The 19,201-nt window shown below is 37.9% G+C and overlaps 1 protein-coding gene across 4 annotated transcripts in view; it reads left to right on the plus strand.

Moving 5' to 3' along the window:
• LOC137240343 (probable G-protein coupled receptor CG31760) overlaps window positions 1-19,201 on the plus strand; it is a 1,391,529-nt gene that overhangs the window by 196,675 nt on the left and 1,175,653 nt on the right. For all 4 annotated transcript variants that reach the window (XM_067766452.1, XM_067766451.1, XM_067766453.1 and 1 more), the window contains one exon: window positions 3,282-3,468. In XM_067766452.1, coding sequence (XP_067622553.1) covers window positions 3,282-3,468 — 187 coding nt within the window. The remainder of the gene's footprint in view (window positions 1-3,281; window positions 3,469-19,201) is intronic.

Raw genomic sequence — 19,201 nt, forward strand, 5'->3', positions numbered from 1 at the left:
TAACCCCTTTCTCCGCAGCTCGGGCTGCGCGGCAGGCGCGCCGTCATGGCGCGGGTCACCCTCCACCAGGGCGGAACGGCGCAAGTGGTGTCTTCGGACCACTTTTCCCTCCGTCGCCCAGCTTGGTGCTTGAGCGGCCCGCTGCCTCAATGACCCAAATAACCCCTCCCCCTCAGCTCTGGTTTAGTAGGCTGGCCGGAGCGGTGGGACCACTCCCACTAGTTAGCTAGGGATAAGAGGGTGCGGCCGTGGCGCGAGTCACCCCTTGCTGCACCAGGACGACGAGAGTGATGTCTTCGGGCTACTTTTCCATCCGTCGCCCTGGCCTGGTAAGGAATGACCCGCTGCCCGAACGACCGCACGACCCCTCTCCGTAGCACTGGGTCCGGCCAAGAGCCGATTGGTGCGCACAGGGACCACCGCTGTGCCGTTAAGGTGCACTTCCCCTCTGCCCACGGGTCGACCCACGGTGTCTCGGCTGGTGCAACCCCGCCCCCTTACGCACCTTCTACTAGTGTGAAACCAGCACTAACCCGAGTCCTCGCAGTCTCTTCCCCAGGTGACCGACCCCGCCTACTATCGATTCTGCCGAAGACTACCGATCAATCCAATCCCGCCGATACCGTCAACCGACCCCGCCCGGAACGAGCCCACGCTGTACAGGTAAACCCCATCGCCAGCCTACTTCCCTCTCACCCCGGCCCTGTGACGCGATCCGTAGCCCGCTGCCGTCGCATCGTCGGCCCTCTGGTGTCGCCGCTGCTTCCATCCCGCCGGTGCTACGCCGACCGTTGGCTGTCCGCCATACTACCGCCGTGCCGATCCCGCCTTGCTGGTGCCGCCGCTGCAACACCAACCACTGGCCATACGCATCCTACCGCCGTTAAGCCGCCGCTGCTCTGACGCCCGTTGGCCGTCCGTATCCTACCTCCGTTAAGCCGCTGCATCCGTTCCGCCGCTGCCACGACGATCGTTTGCCGTCCGCCATCCAACCGCCGTTAAGGCGCTGCTTCTATATCGCCGCTGCTTCCATACCGCCGTACCAATCCGTCCCTTAGCCGACCGTTCAACCGTCCTACCGAACCTCCTTTGCTCCAACGACCGTTAGCCACCGCTCCGCCCCCTCCCCATCTTGCGACGGAAAGCTGCTGCCCGCCTAATACCTCCAGCCGTGTGTGCGTGTGTTCGTAACACATAAATATTGTGTTTTGTTCAGTAGGGGTTTGCGGTCTACTCGATTGACTGAGCGTTACTCCAGCCTTAGACAGAAACCCACCTCATAAACTTCGTGGTGACGTCGGCTGCCCCCACGTGTCTTTTTTCTCTTAGGCTTTTGAGTTTCTTTTCTACTTCGCCCACTTCTAGCGTGCTACGATTTTTATCCTCAGGACTTCTTTTCCTGAGTCGCACGTAAATTTTGCCTGTACCAAAGGACATTGTGCCAAGCTGCGTGTACAATATATTCTCCGCCTGTTTGTTTATTTGGAAGAATAAGAATCGACCTTCCTCCGTAGGCCGAGATACAGTAAGTACCTTCCAATCCTGTGTCGGTACGTTCGGATTCTAATTCTGCAGAAGTCGCAGCGTATCCTCCGAATTAAATACGCTACCTTAACTATTGGTACCGTGGGGATTTGCGCTTTATCCACCACCTCAAACCACGCATTCGTGCCTTGCCTTTGAAGGTTTGGAACCACTTTCTCCAGCCAACGCAATCTCGCGATGTTGTCGCACGCTATCATCTTCACACCATATTCTGTCTCTTGAAGGCCTCTTCATTCTGCCATTCGATGCTTCTTCCTCCTCGTACCGGTTGCAGAACCGAGGGTTTCTCGCAGCAAACCTTTCGAACTGTCCTAGTTCTACCGCCTCATGAGCCCATTCCAAGCTTTCTATCTTCACTTCTGTGGGGTCGACCACTGCTGCCAGGCGTTGGACAATTCTTAGTGCTGCACGGTACTGCGAGAGCGCTCTTTTACTTCCTCTGCTCCGTACCCTTCTCCACTCTTCTACTCCATTTTCATTAGTGTGCTTTTCCAACACGGAGTTCATTGAATCAGCACTACTCTCGGTCCCCGACTCCGACGCATCGCTTAATACGTATTTGTCGTCCTTGGCTTGCGACTCAGTTCTTCTCTTATCATCTTCCGTATTATAATTAGGTAATGAGTCGCTCATCTTGATCGTAAGACCACCTGCCCAAAAACGCCGGCTCAGCGGTCCAGTATTATATACGGGGAAAGAACCGTCCGCCACCGCAGCGCCTCTTACTGTGATAAGGCCATCAATACTTCCCGAGATGGCCCGGTTTCGGGAAGGCTCCGTTCGAATACAGCCGAATTTATCCCCTGGCTGCAAATTGTCCAATAAGCACGGTCCGCATAACACTCTGGATTAGGGGGTTGGCACCGATATTCCGCCGCCCCCCTATGAGGTGAAACGGTGTAGATGCCAAGCCTAAACAGCTCCGCCTCATAGTCGGGCGCTATGGAGTTCGGCTAAGCTCTCACACCAACGACAAGGCGTCTACCCCAGTGAGAGATAGATTACACAACTAAAATGGCAACCAAATCTGAAAAAAAGCCTTTCAGAAGCTTTTTAAATGTTTCTATGGCAGCTCTTGGACTATATCAAAGTTTCGTGCAGTGCAAAATTTAACAAATAGTTTGCATGAAAAAATTGAGCTGCCCTTATTATTGTTTTTTAAAAGTGTCCAAGTATCCAGTTTTGTTGCGTTTTAAATTTTAAAATAGTTATACAAGGTGTAATTATAAAGCGGAAAAATTGGGTTTCTAAAGCAATAAAAAATTTATTTTTAAACTAAGAAGTTTACTAGGTAGTATCAAATAATTGAAAGTATTTCAAATAATGGATTGGAACTTAAAGAAGTTTACTCGTATTACAAGGCTTGTATGTTCAAGGAAATAAGCCCCTGATAATTAAATTTTTTAATTACCAAATATTTGTAATTGGCCAATTACAATTACCAGGTATATTCATTAATGCACAACTCTATTATGTGTGAATAAGCCTTATAAAAAAGTACACGTTGTGTATAAAAATAGGGATATTGTTAATTACGGTCATCGGCTTCGCTAATAAACCGAAACTTCGAGTGGAAATATAGCAGTGTCCCTAAATCAGCACGTCTGGCAACCGTAACTGTATTTATGGCGTTTGCAATATGAATTTTACATAAGGCGAACTTTAAGAAACCAATACACGTTACCTTATTAAGAATTAATTGGGAAACCCTCCTTATGTATGATTTATATTTACAGGAAGCTGTTGAGAAATCATTGGGTACCATCCATGATATTTCCACTGAAAATTTGGGTACTTTATGTATATCTACGCTAAATCGACCATTGCAAGTACCCATCAATTCAGAGCGTTACGAAAGCTCAAAACAAAAGGTGGATCTTATGGCTTTCATTCTGCAGGAAGTTGGAATCGTGAGGCATGGTGGTACGTATTATATACATATTTGATGGAATATAAGCATTTATATTTAATAGCGTTTTGATGGTTTTCGCCCCCTAGCGTATTATTATTATTTTTATTTCTAGAGCTTTATACACCGCACGTTTTATTGTAAACCGAGGTTATGTAAAATTGTTATTGTTTAAGATTTTATACTATACTTCTATACTGATTTCATTATGATGAGTTTAATGTATTGTAACGAACTTAGTGAAATTCCGCTTATTCCAAACCTTCTTCTTATGTTCGAATCACTAAACTGTTAAATAAATAACTTCAATATTCAATAATGCAAAATGGTCTTTATTAGACTACTTTTAAAGTACTTCACAATAACACTTTTACTTCACAACCAATAGCGTGCTTAAATCAAAAGTCATTCTTCAGCTTGCGCTACTTTTTTTCTCTCCGTTCCTTCATTCGCATATTTCTTCTCTAATATTCGTCGCACTGTCCTCCACTTAAGTCTGATACAAATCTCTCGATCTAACCGCTGCTAGCCTCTCCAAATGAACCACCCTTCTATTTCGTGGTTTCCCAATGGTGTGTATGCGGTAGAAGGTATCACTGATCATCTTCACAACTTTCTACAGGACTTCCCAACTGAACCAAAATTTGGTTGGAACACCTTTCCGCCGATGAGGGTTATATAACAGTACCAATTTTCCTCCCTCCGAATTGTTCTTCTTGTCGTACCTGTGGTTCATCTTACTGTTCATTATCCCAGTTCGTTGCCTCACACTCTGTTGTTTAGCCAATGGACTACTTCGAAGAGTTTGAGCTTGACAGATTCGCTTTGCATAATCAGTATCTTTCTGATGTTTCACAACAGTAGTGCGCACTGGCTTGAAACCACCGTTGCATTCTTTCTGCGAAATTATTTCCTTTGTTTTATTGCGTCCATTAGGGGTTGTCAGTGCCAGTGTTTTTCTCGCAGGTACCTTCGGGTTTGATTTGTTTGGCCCATTCGTTCCACATGTCTTTGCCCGGCCTGTTGTCTCCGACTTTCGTGGTCTTTGTAGAGTCTCCTCCACCAGCACTCGCTTACTGCTGAATCCGTTTCCAAAACTGTAATCAAGTGGTACATCCTTGTTCTTATACTGCATTATCCTTTTTTGCATATCGATCCAGATCTGATGCCATGGTCAACTAAGAAATCTACTCCCAATGTGACTTCATCAACGATCTCTGCCACAACGAATTTGTGTAGAACCATGACCTTCCCAATTAAGACTTCATATACCACTTATCCCTGTACTTGGTTATACTCATTAGTGACCGTACGCAATCTTCCTCCAGATAACGGTTTTACTCTCCTGTTGACCAAGTCAGATCGGATTAAGGAATGAGATGCCCCCGTATCTACAGTCAGTACATGCTCCTTGTCATCCACGTATCCTCTGACGGTAAGACTGCTCGATTTTCTTCCGATTTGTGATACAGATATCAAAGGACATTCAAGAGTTGGGGCAAGTTCCCGATCTTTACATCTGACTCGCTCTTGCTCATCTCCTACAGCTTTGCACTTAATACCACCAATGCTGTTGGAACCACTAGGGTCAAGACCGCAATGACGTGCAATGTGATCTGGTTTCCCGCATTTGAAGCATTTGATAACTCTTTCACTCCGCTCTTGCGATCCTTTCAGTGCCTCGAATATTGTGCTCCGCCAGTCTGGCCTTTCTACTTTCACACGGCGTGCTTTGAAAGCTGGCTTTCACAGAAGCGATGCTGTTTCCTGAATCAAAGCATGTTAGCCGTTTCTGTGAACGTTGGCTTTGGGTTTGCGCATGTCGCTCGCTTAGTTTCGATATCCCGTATTCCATTAATAAAGCTCTGGATTTTTACCCTTTCTATGTATTCCACGGTTGCATCCGCATTCGCTAAATATCCCAGCTGTTCAACATCCGACGCAAAATCTTGCAATGTTTCACCAGGCCTCTGGAAGCGGTTCAGTAACTCCATTTGGTATATCTGTCTCCTATACTCGATTCCGTATCGCCTCTCTAGTTTGCCCTTCAATGCTTAATAACTGATTTGGTCGTGCTCTGAAATAGTCTGTAGGATTTCAGCTGCAGACCCTTTCAATGCCACGAACAATGCAGCAACTTTATCATCCGCATTTCAGTTGTTCACTGCTGACGTCTTCTCAAATTGAAGCTTAAACTCCTGGAAAGGAACATAGCCATCAAAAGATGGAGTGTTTACCTTCGTATTGCTTGCTGAAACAGCCGGCTGATTAAGTTGCAACTCCTGGATACGTCCTCTCTAAGCATCCAGCTCGGTCTCGATTTTTTCCTCAAACTGTATTATTTTCTCGTCCATTCGCGCTTCGAGTTTTGATGATATACTGGCCTCTTGTGCTTCGAGTTGTACTGTTATGCGTGTCTCTTGTTTTTTCAGTTGTGTTTCCATCTTCGTTGTTATATGAGTCTCCTGCGATTCCAGTTTAGATGCCATGTGTGTTGTCACGTATGTTTTCTGTTCCTCCAGTTGAGATGACATATCGGTTGATATTTGTGACGAAATTTGCTTAAGCACTGCTAGTATCGCGTTAGTGTCTACACTTGCCAATGGATTTGGAGTTTCTGTCTTCTCCTCCATTTTAGTCGCCGACTCTTCCACATCAGGATGAAACGTGTGTTTATCAACGTCGATGACTTCCGATTCGTGCTTGAAGTTCGGTTTTATTGCCGGTTGTATTCAAGCCACGGCTCTCCAACTCCTTCTTCAGTTGCTGGATCTTCAATTCACTCAACTATGCCATGTCCTTGTTGTGCTCTGCAACTCTGGAATTTATTCAACAATTCCTCTTCTGACACCAATTTTAACGAATTTAGGGAAGTTCCGCTTATTTGCAAGCTTCTGCTAACGTTCGAATCGCTAAACTGTTGAATAAATTGCTCCAATATTCTGTATTTCAAAATGGTCTTTATTTGACCGCTTTGGGAGTAGTACAATTATACTTCACAATTAAACTTCACTTCGCAACTAATAGCGTGTTTAAATCAAACTGATTAGTCGTGCCTCAGATTGCGCTGCTTTTAACTCTCAGTTTCGTCGTTCACCCATTTCTCCTAAGGTGTAGTAATTTCGCGACTTCATGCTTGGTTATCAGCCATATACATGTATATTTGTTGTTTCTAATAGTCATATGCGTATGTATGTATGAGCACTACTTCGGCTGATGACCACAAGTGTGTGCGCGTAATATCCCTTCGTTGCCTTGTTTGTATGTGTGTACATGAAGATTGATTTATTTTTTTAAGGTGGCAGCTTGCTTTATTGTTGTTGTGCCTTTATTTACTTAGGATCAGTTTAGTGAGGGTAATATTCGTCACAATATGTTAACAGGACGTGGAAGAAATATTAAATGCTTTGAATGCTCTGAAAATGATAAGAAAATGGTATGCAAAATCGATTGCATCGTCGAGAATCATTAACAATTATACGAATTATCACTCGAATCATAGATGGATTGGGCCAAAAGGAAAACATTACGAAAAACTTCACCAAAACCAATTTTAAAAAATTTGTGCACAAATTCAAACAAGAAATCAATGTAGTAAATGAGCCCTAGACTGGTCGTAAATTTTTTTTTTTTTGGAAAATCTTTGATTTTTTCATCTTAAAATATGAGGTTATGTGTAAAAAGAAACAGTATAATTTTTCAGCTCGATCCGATCATTCCTTAACGTGCCTTGTGAAGGCCATATTACGTAGAACTTCAAGAAAATTGCCATTTTTACGATTTTTAGTGTCATTTTTCACTTTTTTGAAGCTTATTCAAATTGTTTTTAAAACGACAAAAGAACAAGTTAAAGAAGTGTAACAAAACATTTGTTTTAATTCACTGTTTTTTTTATTAGTATATAGTACTATTTCTTTAACTTTGCCTGTAGTGCTCAACAACTTGCAATAAATACTGTTTATCTTCTTCTTTATAAGTCAGTGATCGATTGAAGTCGGTGATCAATTTCAATGCTCTCTCAGCAGCGTCATTGACTGCAGTTAAATGTTGACAAATTCCTTTTCCTGCCTTATAATATTCTCTCTCTTGCCATGTGGAAGGATCCGATTGCAAAAAACTTGTTTCTAGTCCTAAACGTGTGAAGAATGCTTTAGTTCTTGGTGAAACAAAATTACTTATATCCTTGCTGCCATAGAGAATTATATCGGGCATTGTTGTGGTAATTCGTTTTGGAACAGCATTGTCATCTTGGTTTTCTTTATTAATTGCATTTACCATTTTTTGCTGAATATGCAAGGGAATTTTTTCATCAAAAAATGAAAGGCCAACAGCTTCTTCCGACAAGTACCATAAATGATTTTTTTATTTTTTGTAATAAAGCATTGGAAACTTTTTTATCAAAATAGGCAATCGAATCTTGAATCAGCCTTAGGTCATTATGTGGAGCAGCTATTGGATCTACACAACGAAACCAATAGGGAACGTAGATGCAGACCAGAAAAATACAAATGCTTCGTAGACTCTTTTTCTCTGAAGTTGTTAATTTGAATTGGTTGCGAAACAGAAAAATTTTGTAACAATACAGACACTTCGACATAAACCTTGCGTGCGATGTTGCGCCAGGTGACCGAACTTGTGAAAAACTTGGTACGTCTTCCCCAACAAAGAGTAGAGATAGTTGTAACAGCTCCTTATAATCAGCACGAATGTGGTGTTTATTTAACGTAGTCAAGCAGAACTTCTTAAAAGTATCTATTTCTGCTATTGCTAAGACTCGCCGAACTTCTACGTCCGATATTCCACTTTTGAAGGATTTAGGGCTAATATTTTTCCAGTAGCTAGAAAAACGATTGAAAAGTGGAACATCCGGGGCTGATGATTTACCAAAATTCAATTGAAACACTGCTTTTACTAACAGCTCGCTAATATGATGACGACATGGGAAGAAAAGTAGAGTGCGGCCTATTCTTTTTTCAAGCAGGAAAGCAGCTCCATTATTAATTCCAGTATTAGCAGCCGTTGTATCAAATGATACAACTTCCACTAATTCTTCGAGTTTCCATGCGCACAAAAAATTATAAATTTCTGCAGATATAGTCTCTCCCTTTGAATTTTCCATTTTAGGTATACCTAGCAGTTTCTCCATGTTTTGCCCCGTTACAACGAGAGACAAGCGATCTTTTTTTCGTTGCCACTGATTTCTGGAAGAAGCTTACCATCCCAGCGAAGGACAAAATTTTCAGGAATCTAAAGTAGGATAAAAAATCAAACATACTTATAAACGTATTCAGAAATACAAATTTATTACATTGAATCTATCAATAATCTCTTCTGCTTGTCTGCGACGAAAATTCTTTCTCATCGAATGTACTGTGGTTCGATTGAGGACTAAATCTTCCATTTTTATCGGCAATTTTCCACCATTAACTTCTTGCAGTTTGTTTACGAAGGCGGAAACCGTTGCACTCACCAAGTGCATGTCATCTCTTGTAGAGAGCATACATTTGTCCATACTCGCAAGCATTCTGTCATCAATGAAATTAATTTTTCCGCGATTTAGTTTTGTTAGTTCTAACCTAATGTCAGTATTTTCACTATCAATTATATCAGTACGCACATTTTCTTCACCAGGTACACAGTCCATATCACTGTCTTCGGGGAAAGTGCTTCCAAAAGCGTTAGTATTTTCAGCAACTAGATATATGAAAGTGACTTAAAATTAAAAAAAAAACTGCAAACTTGAACTAAAATGTACTTTCCTTGGATTTGATGCTTTTCAACACGCTTTCTTTCTTCTTCCATTCGGTGTTCTTTGCGTTTTTGTTTTCTAGTCAATACAGTATCAGCACCACACATACTACCTGGACGACCTTTATTCCTTTGAAGCAAAAGAAAATCTTTATCTTCCTGTATTTTTATTATATCCAAGGCATTCGGGGCTGCTAAGTCGAATATGTAGTTCTCAATTTTATCTTAAAAGTCTGCTTCATTTTTACGATACTTTGCATATGGAAATTTGCAATTTTTTTGTAAATTTCTCCATTTCTGGTAAAGTATTTTTAATTTTTTAATATAATTGCCTTCTTTCATTGTAGGGATGTCTGCTTTTTTCCAAAATTCAATCGTGGCACCAATCGTGAATTAAATACTGAATTGCAAACTCATATTTTCCTTGCGCATTTTGTAAAATAATAACTGTTTCCCTGATGGCAACTTGGCCCCAGAAATAACACTCTCACATTTCCCCACTAAAAATATATCTTGCTCAGAACGTAGTCTTTTCTTTGAAATGCCCGTTGACGATTTATAACTCATTCTTTTACCGATTAGTTAATTTTTAGCTTCAAAACAATGCAGTACCACCGACTATATTGCAAATATGGACAAGAAGAACAAGACTTTGTCAGCTGTTTTCCTAATTGCGATGTGTAATTGGCTTAACGCGCAATAAAGTAAACACGATTACCTATATACATATATTATACCTACTTTGAGCTCCACAAGGCACGTTTTAGCATCATCGCATCGGGCTGAAAAATTACACCATTTCTTTTTACTTCTAACCTCATGTTTTAAGAAAAAAAAATTTCAGGATTTTCAATATTTATTTGTCTCCATACGAGTTGCGGCCAGTCTAATGAGCACGCAAATATTTTCCGGCGCTATCTTCTGCAGTTTTTTGTGAATAATTTAACGAAAATAAAAAGTTTTAAGTGAACGATAACATGCGGAAGTTGGTTATTTGTTGGGAGCATTTTTGGTACATTGGAAAATTGTTGTTGTGATTAGACGTTTCGGTAAATTTACGTTAGTATTTCCAGCTCGAAATACTGGAAAAAAGCAAGTATCATATTTTTTTGTTTTGTTTACATGTTTCTTAAAAGTGTTATTTCCGTGAAATGTGCTTTATTTGTTTTACAAAAAGTTATGAATTGTTTTATGCAAATATTAACTGTAGCTATTGCTTTCTTGAAAAAAATCTACCAACTTCTACCACTATTTTATTTTTCGTCTACCAACATTCTCTTTTTAAAGTCCGTTCACTGAATGCATCTTTGCATACAAGATACATTTAACACTAATAACAACGTTTTCTTTTCTGCATTAAATTGTTGCCTAAGTAAATGGTAAAGCCTTAATAGAGTTACTCCTACCCCAGAAAATTTCCAGCATTTATAGTGCATGCAAAGAACATAAATGGCTACCGAGTCTATTAGCTGATTTTTACAAACCGCTGTCAATGAAAATAAAAATTCATTAGCAATTATTTCCTTCATTTCAATTTTATTTCGCTAAAAATTTGTAAAGTTTCAAAAAAAATTGTCACGATCAGCTGGTTTAGCAGATTTGCACTGCCACACCGCCATTTTATGCAGGGTAAAAGTGTTAACGCTTTTGCGTTGCCAGCAGGCAACAATTTTCACAAAGAACGAAATACCCCGTAAAGGCGTTACCTGCTTTTTAGAATAGAACAAAATATATTTACAACCCTTGCGCGGCGTACAAAAAGCATAACACTTCCAGAAAAGAAAACGCTATAAACCAAATATTCCGGACAGTGGTCACCAAAATAGAAACTGTGGTAGTACGAGTAAAATCATTATACTGGTACTGGTTTAGTAGTTGATAAAAAAGCAATGAGGTAGGACCTATGCACGCAGGCCTTCTAACACTGAAAAAAGTATACGCAAATAAGCCATGCACATACTATTTTATTGCTTATGTCTAACAAAAACGTGCAAATAAACATAAGCTTGCTCTGCCTGTTCAGCAAATAATAAACGGAAGAGAATAATAATGTTTGTGTAAAGTGAGCGCGAATAATTATTTCACAAGCTGACGACCACTGATTCACGAGTAGCAATAACCCATAGTTAAATATGAAATCAAGTGAAATTGGAATATCGAAGAAAAATGAACAAAATATACATACATCGGCAGAATAAAGAGAGTTTTGGGAGTTATAGAGTCACCGAGCCCCAAATCGAGTCAGATATATATATGAAATGTAGAAAGAAAAGAAAAAACCTAGACTGACACTGGAAGGCCTTTGAATAGGAAAAATTAATAGCTGTAAATTTTAAGTACTAGTTATGTGGAAGATATAATTGTGCGTACGCCACGGTGATAAATGGAGACAAGTAAAAATAAGTGTTGCTCTAATAAGAAAAATCAAATACAAATAATGCAAAGGTCTCACCTGCCTAAGTTCACGCGCTGTACGGTTAAAATTTATTGACTCATAGATTTGAGTACAATTTACTTTACCATTGATGATGTTATATATCAACATTATTGAAAAGTAGCTCCTTCTGTCTGATAAGCTTATCAATCCTAACAGTTTACGCCTTCCCAAATAATTAGGCACGCCGTCAGGCCAATTAAGTTTACATAAAGCAAACTTGGTCAACATTTTTTACACCCTTTCTACTTTGTGAGAGTGAATTTGGAAGTATGGAATCCAAATAATGCAGCAATAGTCTAGAAGACTACGCACCAACGAGATATACAGTGATTTTAAGGTCATTGCGTCAGAGAATTCGGCGGAGTTACGACGTATGAAGCCAACCATTGTGAAAAAAAAATATGGAAAAATATGGTCGATATGCTTTATAAAAGTTAGTTGCGAATAAAAAATAAGACCTAAGTCCTTAAACAGCATATTCCTTTCTAATATTTTCCCATCTATTGAGTAGGTGAAATTATAAGGATTACTTTTTCTTGCATATGAAACAACACAACACTTTTGGATATTAAGATGTAAATTGTTGACTGAGCACCAACTATGCACATTATCTAGATCTGACTGAAGATCGAGGCAATCAGTCATATTACGTACTTTGATAAAGAGCTTCACATCATCAGCGAATATTAAACACTATGGCCCGTAATCATAGTCGCTGACTAAAATACTCTTTAGTTAAAATCTTGCCTAAATTAAAAATGGGATTTAAAATTTTGGTCTGTCATAGACATATTAAACACAGTTTTCAGCTAAAATAAGCATGGACAGGGTATCCGCACGAAAAAAAGGTATTGATTGGCGCTATGAAGAATTTTTTAGAAATTTTAAAAGTTCACCCTGTTCCTTACAACCGTGGTTACTTGAGTCTACGTAAAAAAATGGAAATTTTTTACTTGACAAAAACTCTTACAATAGCACAAACATTGTCAAAGGAGTACTTGAAAACGCGTTTTGATCATAATCCGGTGGCGGATAATTATCGTTCAATTCTATTTAAAATTGAGTGCACAATCTTTTAATTGAACATGAACATACTTATTTAAAGAAAATTTACTTAATTTCGTTCTTAAAGAAATATTTAAATCTCGCAACATAAACGAATAGGTAGTTAAAGCGGATTTGGCTCCTTAAAGCAAAGGACTCAACAAGGCGATTCACTCATACATTCGTATTCATGTTGAGTAGCTTATATAGTTTGTAAGAATGTTGTAAAGAAAAGTTGTTTGCAGTAAGACGCCTGTGACGACCAAAATGATGCAAACCTTAAATGTTAGGTAGCCCTAACCGTTAAAGCCGTTTAATTTAATATACCCGAAACCGGATAGGGATATCTCTAACTTCGATACTAATAAGTATGCAGGACATTCAACGATAATCAGGTTAAATCAAATTTAGGTTTGTCTTCGCAAAGTCAGCATAAATAAAGCGAGTTTGGTATAGTTTTCCATAGGAAAGATGTGAACTAGAATGTTGAGCCATTGTACATGGACCTGCAAAGTGTAAGTCCCTTTTACATTAGAAAATCATTGAACTACAGTCGACCATGACATAGACTGAGAGGGTGATAAAAGGGGGAAGTAGTTCAGCAGCGCCCGTACCAAGCAGTTCTTAAAATTTTTGTTGCTAATTCTTGTTGTATTCCGTGTTTTATTTCGCGCTTTCTTTTAAGAGGAATTGGCAAATGTAAAGGGGAATAGAAGACACAAAAGGAAATGCCAGCATAATTGAATTCAAGAATTCTGTAATGTAATTCAATAATTAGAAGTCGGAAATAAGAAATTGTTCTTTTATTAATAGATATTCAAACGGCTGCGAAACTGATGAAAATTGTATCAGCGCAAAACATCTTTTTAGTTAATTCTTTTCTGTGTACACAATATCACCAAAATTACATCAACCACATGAACGTCTTAAACTTTTTTTTTGCAAAAATATCTTCACAGAGTAAAAGAATTACTTTGCCGCCTCCGGATTATTGCTTCCAAAATTAAAACGCGTCATTTGACGCCTCTCCCGAAATTTTTTGACATGTATTAAAAAACGATGCCTGGGGTAAATAATTACTTCCATTGAACATTTATTTCTAAATTTATGCCAAAATCAGCATAGGATGCTACTTTTTCCTCAAAAGATACTAAAATATCAAAACTCGCAAATATCTTTGAATGCGGAATAGTCTTAATTAAAGATTTCGCATATGTGGAGCCAAGTAACCATCGCACATTTTAAGATTGTGTGATTTTCATCACAAACATATTAATACGCATTCTGGGTATAATAAATTAGCTCCTGACGTATATTTGCTTGTCGGGGAAGCCTTTTTTCACTTCCATTTAAGTTCATCGCGTTTAAATAGCAAATTGCTTAATTTCTCGTAACTTTTGACAGCAGAACACCAACTTAAAACCTATTTTAAAAAATTAAAATCGGGCTCATGCCATTTTAAATTTAAAATACTTTTTTAGAAATAAAATAGTGTTTAAGTCGACGATAACAAATAATAAAACTCTATTTTATTTCGACTATAACGGGCCTCTGCTTTTGCAAAAAAATTTGGCAAATCATTGATAAATATAAGGAATAGGAGTGGACCGCAATGAGTTCCCTACGGTATACCTGACCATGCGTTTACTGATATAGAAGAGCTGGTGGTGCCCATTTTAACAAATAGTTTCCTTCCTGTTAAGAAACTATGAAAGAAATTTAAAATTTTTCCGTTAAAACCGAAAGCCCAGAACTTGTTGATCAAAATTGCATGATCAACTTTATCAAAGGCTTTCGAGAAGTCAGTATAAATTACGTCAAGCTGGGCTTGACCTTCGAGAGCATTTACAATTTTTTTCGTAATTAGCATAAGATTTGTGCAAGTCGACTTTTGTGGTATAAAGCCGTGTTAGAATTTCGATATTACACAATTTACCTGATTCATTAGCCTTTTTTGAAGAACGAAATCGAATACCTTTGAAATGGTGCTTTGCTTTATAATAGTTCTGTAATTGCAAACGTTATTGCGATTACCAGATTTGTATATAAGGACGATTGACCCTACTTGCCAACAATCTAGAAAGGTTGAATTATCTATACACATACTGAAAATATTTGCTATTGGAGTTGATACAAACGCTGAATGCAGCTTAAAAAATATTGAGGCAAAACCTTCATGGTCCACGCAGGTGCTTTAGTCTTGACTATAAATCGCAAGCTCGACTTCATCCGAGGAAATCGTTAAACTATCGATATTGCCTAAGGGCAAATGGGCAATTTTGACAAATGCTGTTTGTATAAAAATAAATGAAGTTTATCAAACTCCTTTCTTAAACGAGCGGAATTTTGATAATCAGAAATTTGCTTCGATTTACGATATCTCTTGTACGCTTTTGTTTTGCGTTTTTATACCTTTCATGAAAATGAAATCGTATATTAATTTCGTCACGAAACCGAAAATTGTAAGTCCTTAAAGGAAAATAGATAGACCCACCATTAAGTATACCGGAATAATCAGGTTGAAGAGCTGAGTTGATTTAGCCATGTCCGTCTGTCCGTCTGTCTGTTTGTGCAAACTAGTCCCTCAATTATTGAGATATCTTGATAAAATTTGGTTAGCGTGTGTATTTGGGTGTCCGATTAGACATTTTTCGGAACCGACCGGATCGGACTACTATAGCATATTTCCTCCATACAACCGATTTTTCAGAAAAAGAGGATTTTTCTAATATCTTACCCAATTTAACAGATTGAAGCTTCAAACTTCACCATATACTTTCGTATATTGCACATATTGTTGCCTGAAAAAATTGATGAGATCGGTCGTATATATAGTATATATCCCCCACAACCGATTGTTCAGATAAGGAACTTTTCGTAATTACTGCCCTATTTTAAGAGCTAGAGGCTTCAAATTTCAACGAATGCTTACGTATATAGCATATATTGTTGTCTGAAAAAATCATAAAGATCGGTGGTATATATAGTATATATATGGTGGTAAGTAAAAAGTCCTTACGGAGTGTTAATTTTAAGCTTGGGATCTCAGCATCTAATTACAATAAGTTGTTCGATTCGTCAATTTGGCCATCGGATGTAAAAGTAAGGCCGTTTCGTTTTTTCCAAAGGACTGTGGTGCAAAAGGACAACTCATAAGTCCTCGCTCCGTCACCAATAATGACTGCTACAATTCATGTCTAATTGATGATGCCCATTCTTTAAAGAACTCAATATCAATATATTTTCAAAACATATCAGGCATGAGAACTAAGGCCTCTGCTGTATTTGCTGCTACCTCTAGTGAAGAATACGATTTGATAGTTCTTGTTGAGACGTGGCTTACTGCGGACTTTTTTAGTAATGAGTTTTTTGATAAAAATTTGTATAATATATATCGCAAAGATCGTGATAATGTAAGTACAGGACTTTATCGAGGTGGAGGAGTGCTAATTGCTGTAAGAAAAATCCTACAAACCTCGGAGGTTCCTCTTAATATCTCTGATACTTCTATTGATCAGCTTATAATCAGCATAAAAGGCAAAACAGAATGTCTATTTGTCAGTGTTTCTTATATACCACCAAATAATGCAGATAGTGTTTATGAAAATCATGTTAATAATATTATGCATCTTTCCAGCACTAACTTGAATTCTAAATTTTGTATTTTAGGGGATTTTAACTTAAATAAAATCGTATGGAATTATCTTCCAGGTGAGAAAACTCTCATACCTACTAATGTCAATCAAGCTAGTGAAATGTACTTAGTTGATAATTTTTCTAGTTTACAGTTAGTTCCAATCAATGATTTTGAAAATACGCTAGGTAAAATCCTCGATCTTATATTTTTTAGTAATGATCTTAATTATAATTTAATTCGTTCCCTCTGCCCGTTGTCTAATACTGATAAACATCACGTACCATTGATATTGGAGATTAAGTTTTATGAATTTGGAAATATTAAACTCAATAATGAAGTTGGTTTCAGTTATAGCCGATGTGATTTTGCCTTGATCAATAATTTGATTTCAAATATTGACTGGCAGTCTCTTTTTAATAATCGTAATCTTTCAGACTGCTTTGACTTATTCAAAAGTAATATCTCGGAAATAATGAATATTAATATTCCTCGTTTCCCGGCAAGGGTTTACAAGTTGCCGTGGTATACCAAAAGCTTAAAGACTATAAAAAATTTGCGTAATAAATATCATAAACTTTTTAAAAAATCAGGAAGTCCCGAACTCAAGCAACAATATCTGAATTACGCGAAGGAGTTTAATAGTCTTGATAAGTTTCTGTACAATCGATATATTCTCAATTTCGAAAATAATATCAAATCGAATCCTAAATCGTTTTGGAATTTCATTCGCTCCAAACAATCGGTTTCAACAATACCGGTGTCTGTGTCTTACAAGGGCAAGAATTCATCATCGTCTAGTGATTCAGCCAATTTGTTTGCAGAATTTTTTAAAGCAAACTTTGCTATTGATGATCTGTGGAATGACGACGGGGATATGTTGAATGGGATAACGTCTTGTTTCGACTTCTCCTCATTAGTTCTAGATATTGATGATATTATCTTAAGTATTCAGACGATCAAGACCTCCAAGCAATGTGATTATCAAGAATTTTCATCTTTTTTCCTGAAGCAATGTGTAGCTTCCGTTGCAGAGCCCTTGTTGCATATATTTAATTTATCATTAAAGTCTGGTATCTTTTTGGATGAATGGAAAATTACTTTTATTCAACCTATTCATAAAAGTGGTAGTAAAATTGACGTTACAAACTATCGGCCAATATCGAAGATCCCCGTGATTTCAAAACTTTTTGAGAAAACGGTGATGTTTAAATTATCGTCCGCAGTTAAGCGTTATATTTGCCCATGTCAGCATGGCTTCGTTCCGGGGCGTTCAACAGTAACTAATCTGGTCGTTTTTTCGAATTACTGCATCTCGTCTTTTACTCATGGTTGTCAAGTTGACTGCATATATACGGACATATCCAAAGCTTTTGACAGAGTTTAGCACAAAGCTCTCGTGGCTAAATTGCGAAAAATGGGTTTCCACTCAACATTTTTCCAATGGATTTATTCATACTTATCCAATAGGATAAATTTTGTTGTTATTGACAACGTAAAGTCATCTCCTTACGTAGCAACCTCAGGTGTGCCCCAAGGTAGTATCCTTGGCCCACTTTTCTTTATTATCTTTATTAATGATGTAAGTGCTTTTTTCAAGCAATGCAATTATCTTCTTTACGCTGATGATTAGAAAATTTTTTTCAGAATCAAGAACGAGTCTGATACTCTCATACTACAATCTGAGTTAAATAATTTTAATGAGTGGTGCTGTAAAAATAAGCTTGCGTTGAATGCCAACAAATGTTATTACATAACTTATTCCAAATTATGTAATAAATTGATTTCGTCTTACTATGTCTCTAATAAACCGTTACTTAGGGTGAATAAAATTCGGGATTTAGGTGTTGTATTTGATTCGTCTTTTACATTCACCGAGCACTAAAATTTTATTATCCCCAAAGCATATTCCTTACTGGCCTTTATTAAAAGAAATGGATCCGAGTTTAAGGATCCATATACTAAAAAACTATTATACAATGCCTTTGTACGGTCAAGGCTTGAGTATGGTTCCATAATATGGAGTCCTTATTATGAGGTACACAATAAGAGAGTCGAACGTGTGCAAAAAATATTCATGAAGTACTGTTTATACGATATAAACTTCGACCTGCCTCTTCCTCCATATATCTCTAGGTGTAAGCTAATCAATCTTCACACATTAGAAAGTAGAAGATTAATTACATCTATAATGTTTATTTATGATATTTCTAATGGCAATATTGATTGCCCGATACTGTTAGAGTCTTTGAACTTTTATGTTCCATCACGGACTTTGCGCCAATATACTATGTTTGTAATTGACCAGTTTAGATCTAATTACGCACTTAATGACCCGATCACTCGCGCTCTAATTGCTATTAACTCAATCAATAATAGTTATTGTATTGATTTTTCGATATCTCGTCGAAGTTTTAAAAATATGTTATTTTCCATTTTAAATTAACTTTACTGTAAATAAACCTTATGTTTAATAATGTTTAATATAGTCTGTAAGATTCTTGTAAATCATAGACTGAATAAAGAAATATGAAATATGAAATATATATATATATTTTCGCAAATTTTAGCCCCATTTTAACAGTTAGAAGCTTCAAATTTCACCCAATACTTACGTATATAGCATATATTGTTGTCTAAAAAAAATCATAGAGATCGGTTGTATATATAGTATATATCTCATACAACCGATTGTTCAGATAAGAAACTTTTCGCTATTTCTACCCCATTTTAACAGCTATAACCTTCAAATTTCACCGATTGCTTACGTATATAGCATATATTAAATAAAAAAAAAAATGTAAGGCGCGATAACCTCCGAAGAGATCTAAGGCCGAGCTTCTCTTCCAATTTGCGTCGTGCTCCTCTTGATTTTTCCCTACAA

Source organism: Eurosta solidaginis, chromosome 2 (genome assembly GCF_040869045.1).
Source record: "Eurosta solidaginis isolate ZX-2024a chromosome 2, ASM4086904v1, whole genome shotgun sequence".
Classification (NCBI taxonomy): domain Eukaryota; kingdom Metazoa; phylum Arthropoda; class Insecta; order Diptera; family Tephritidae; genus Eurosta; species Eurosta solidaginis.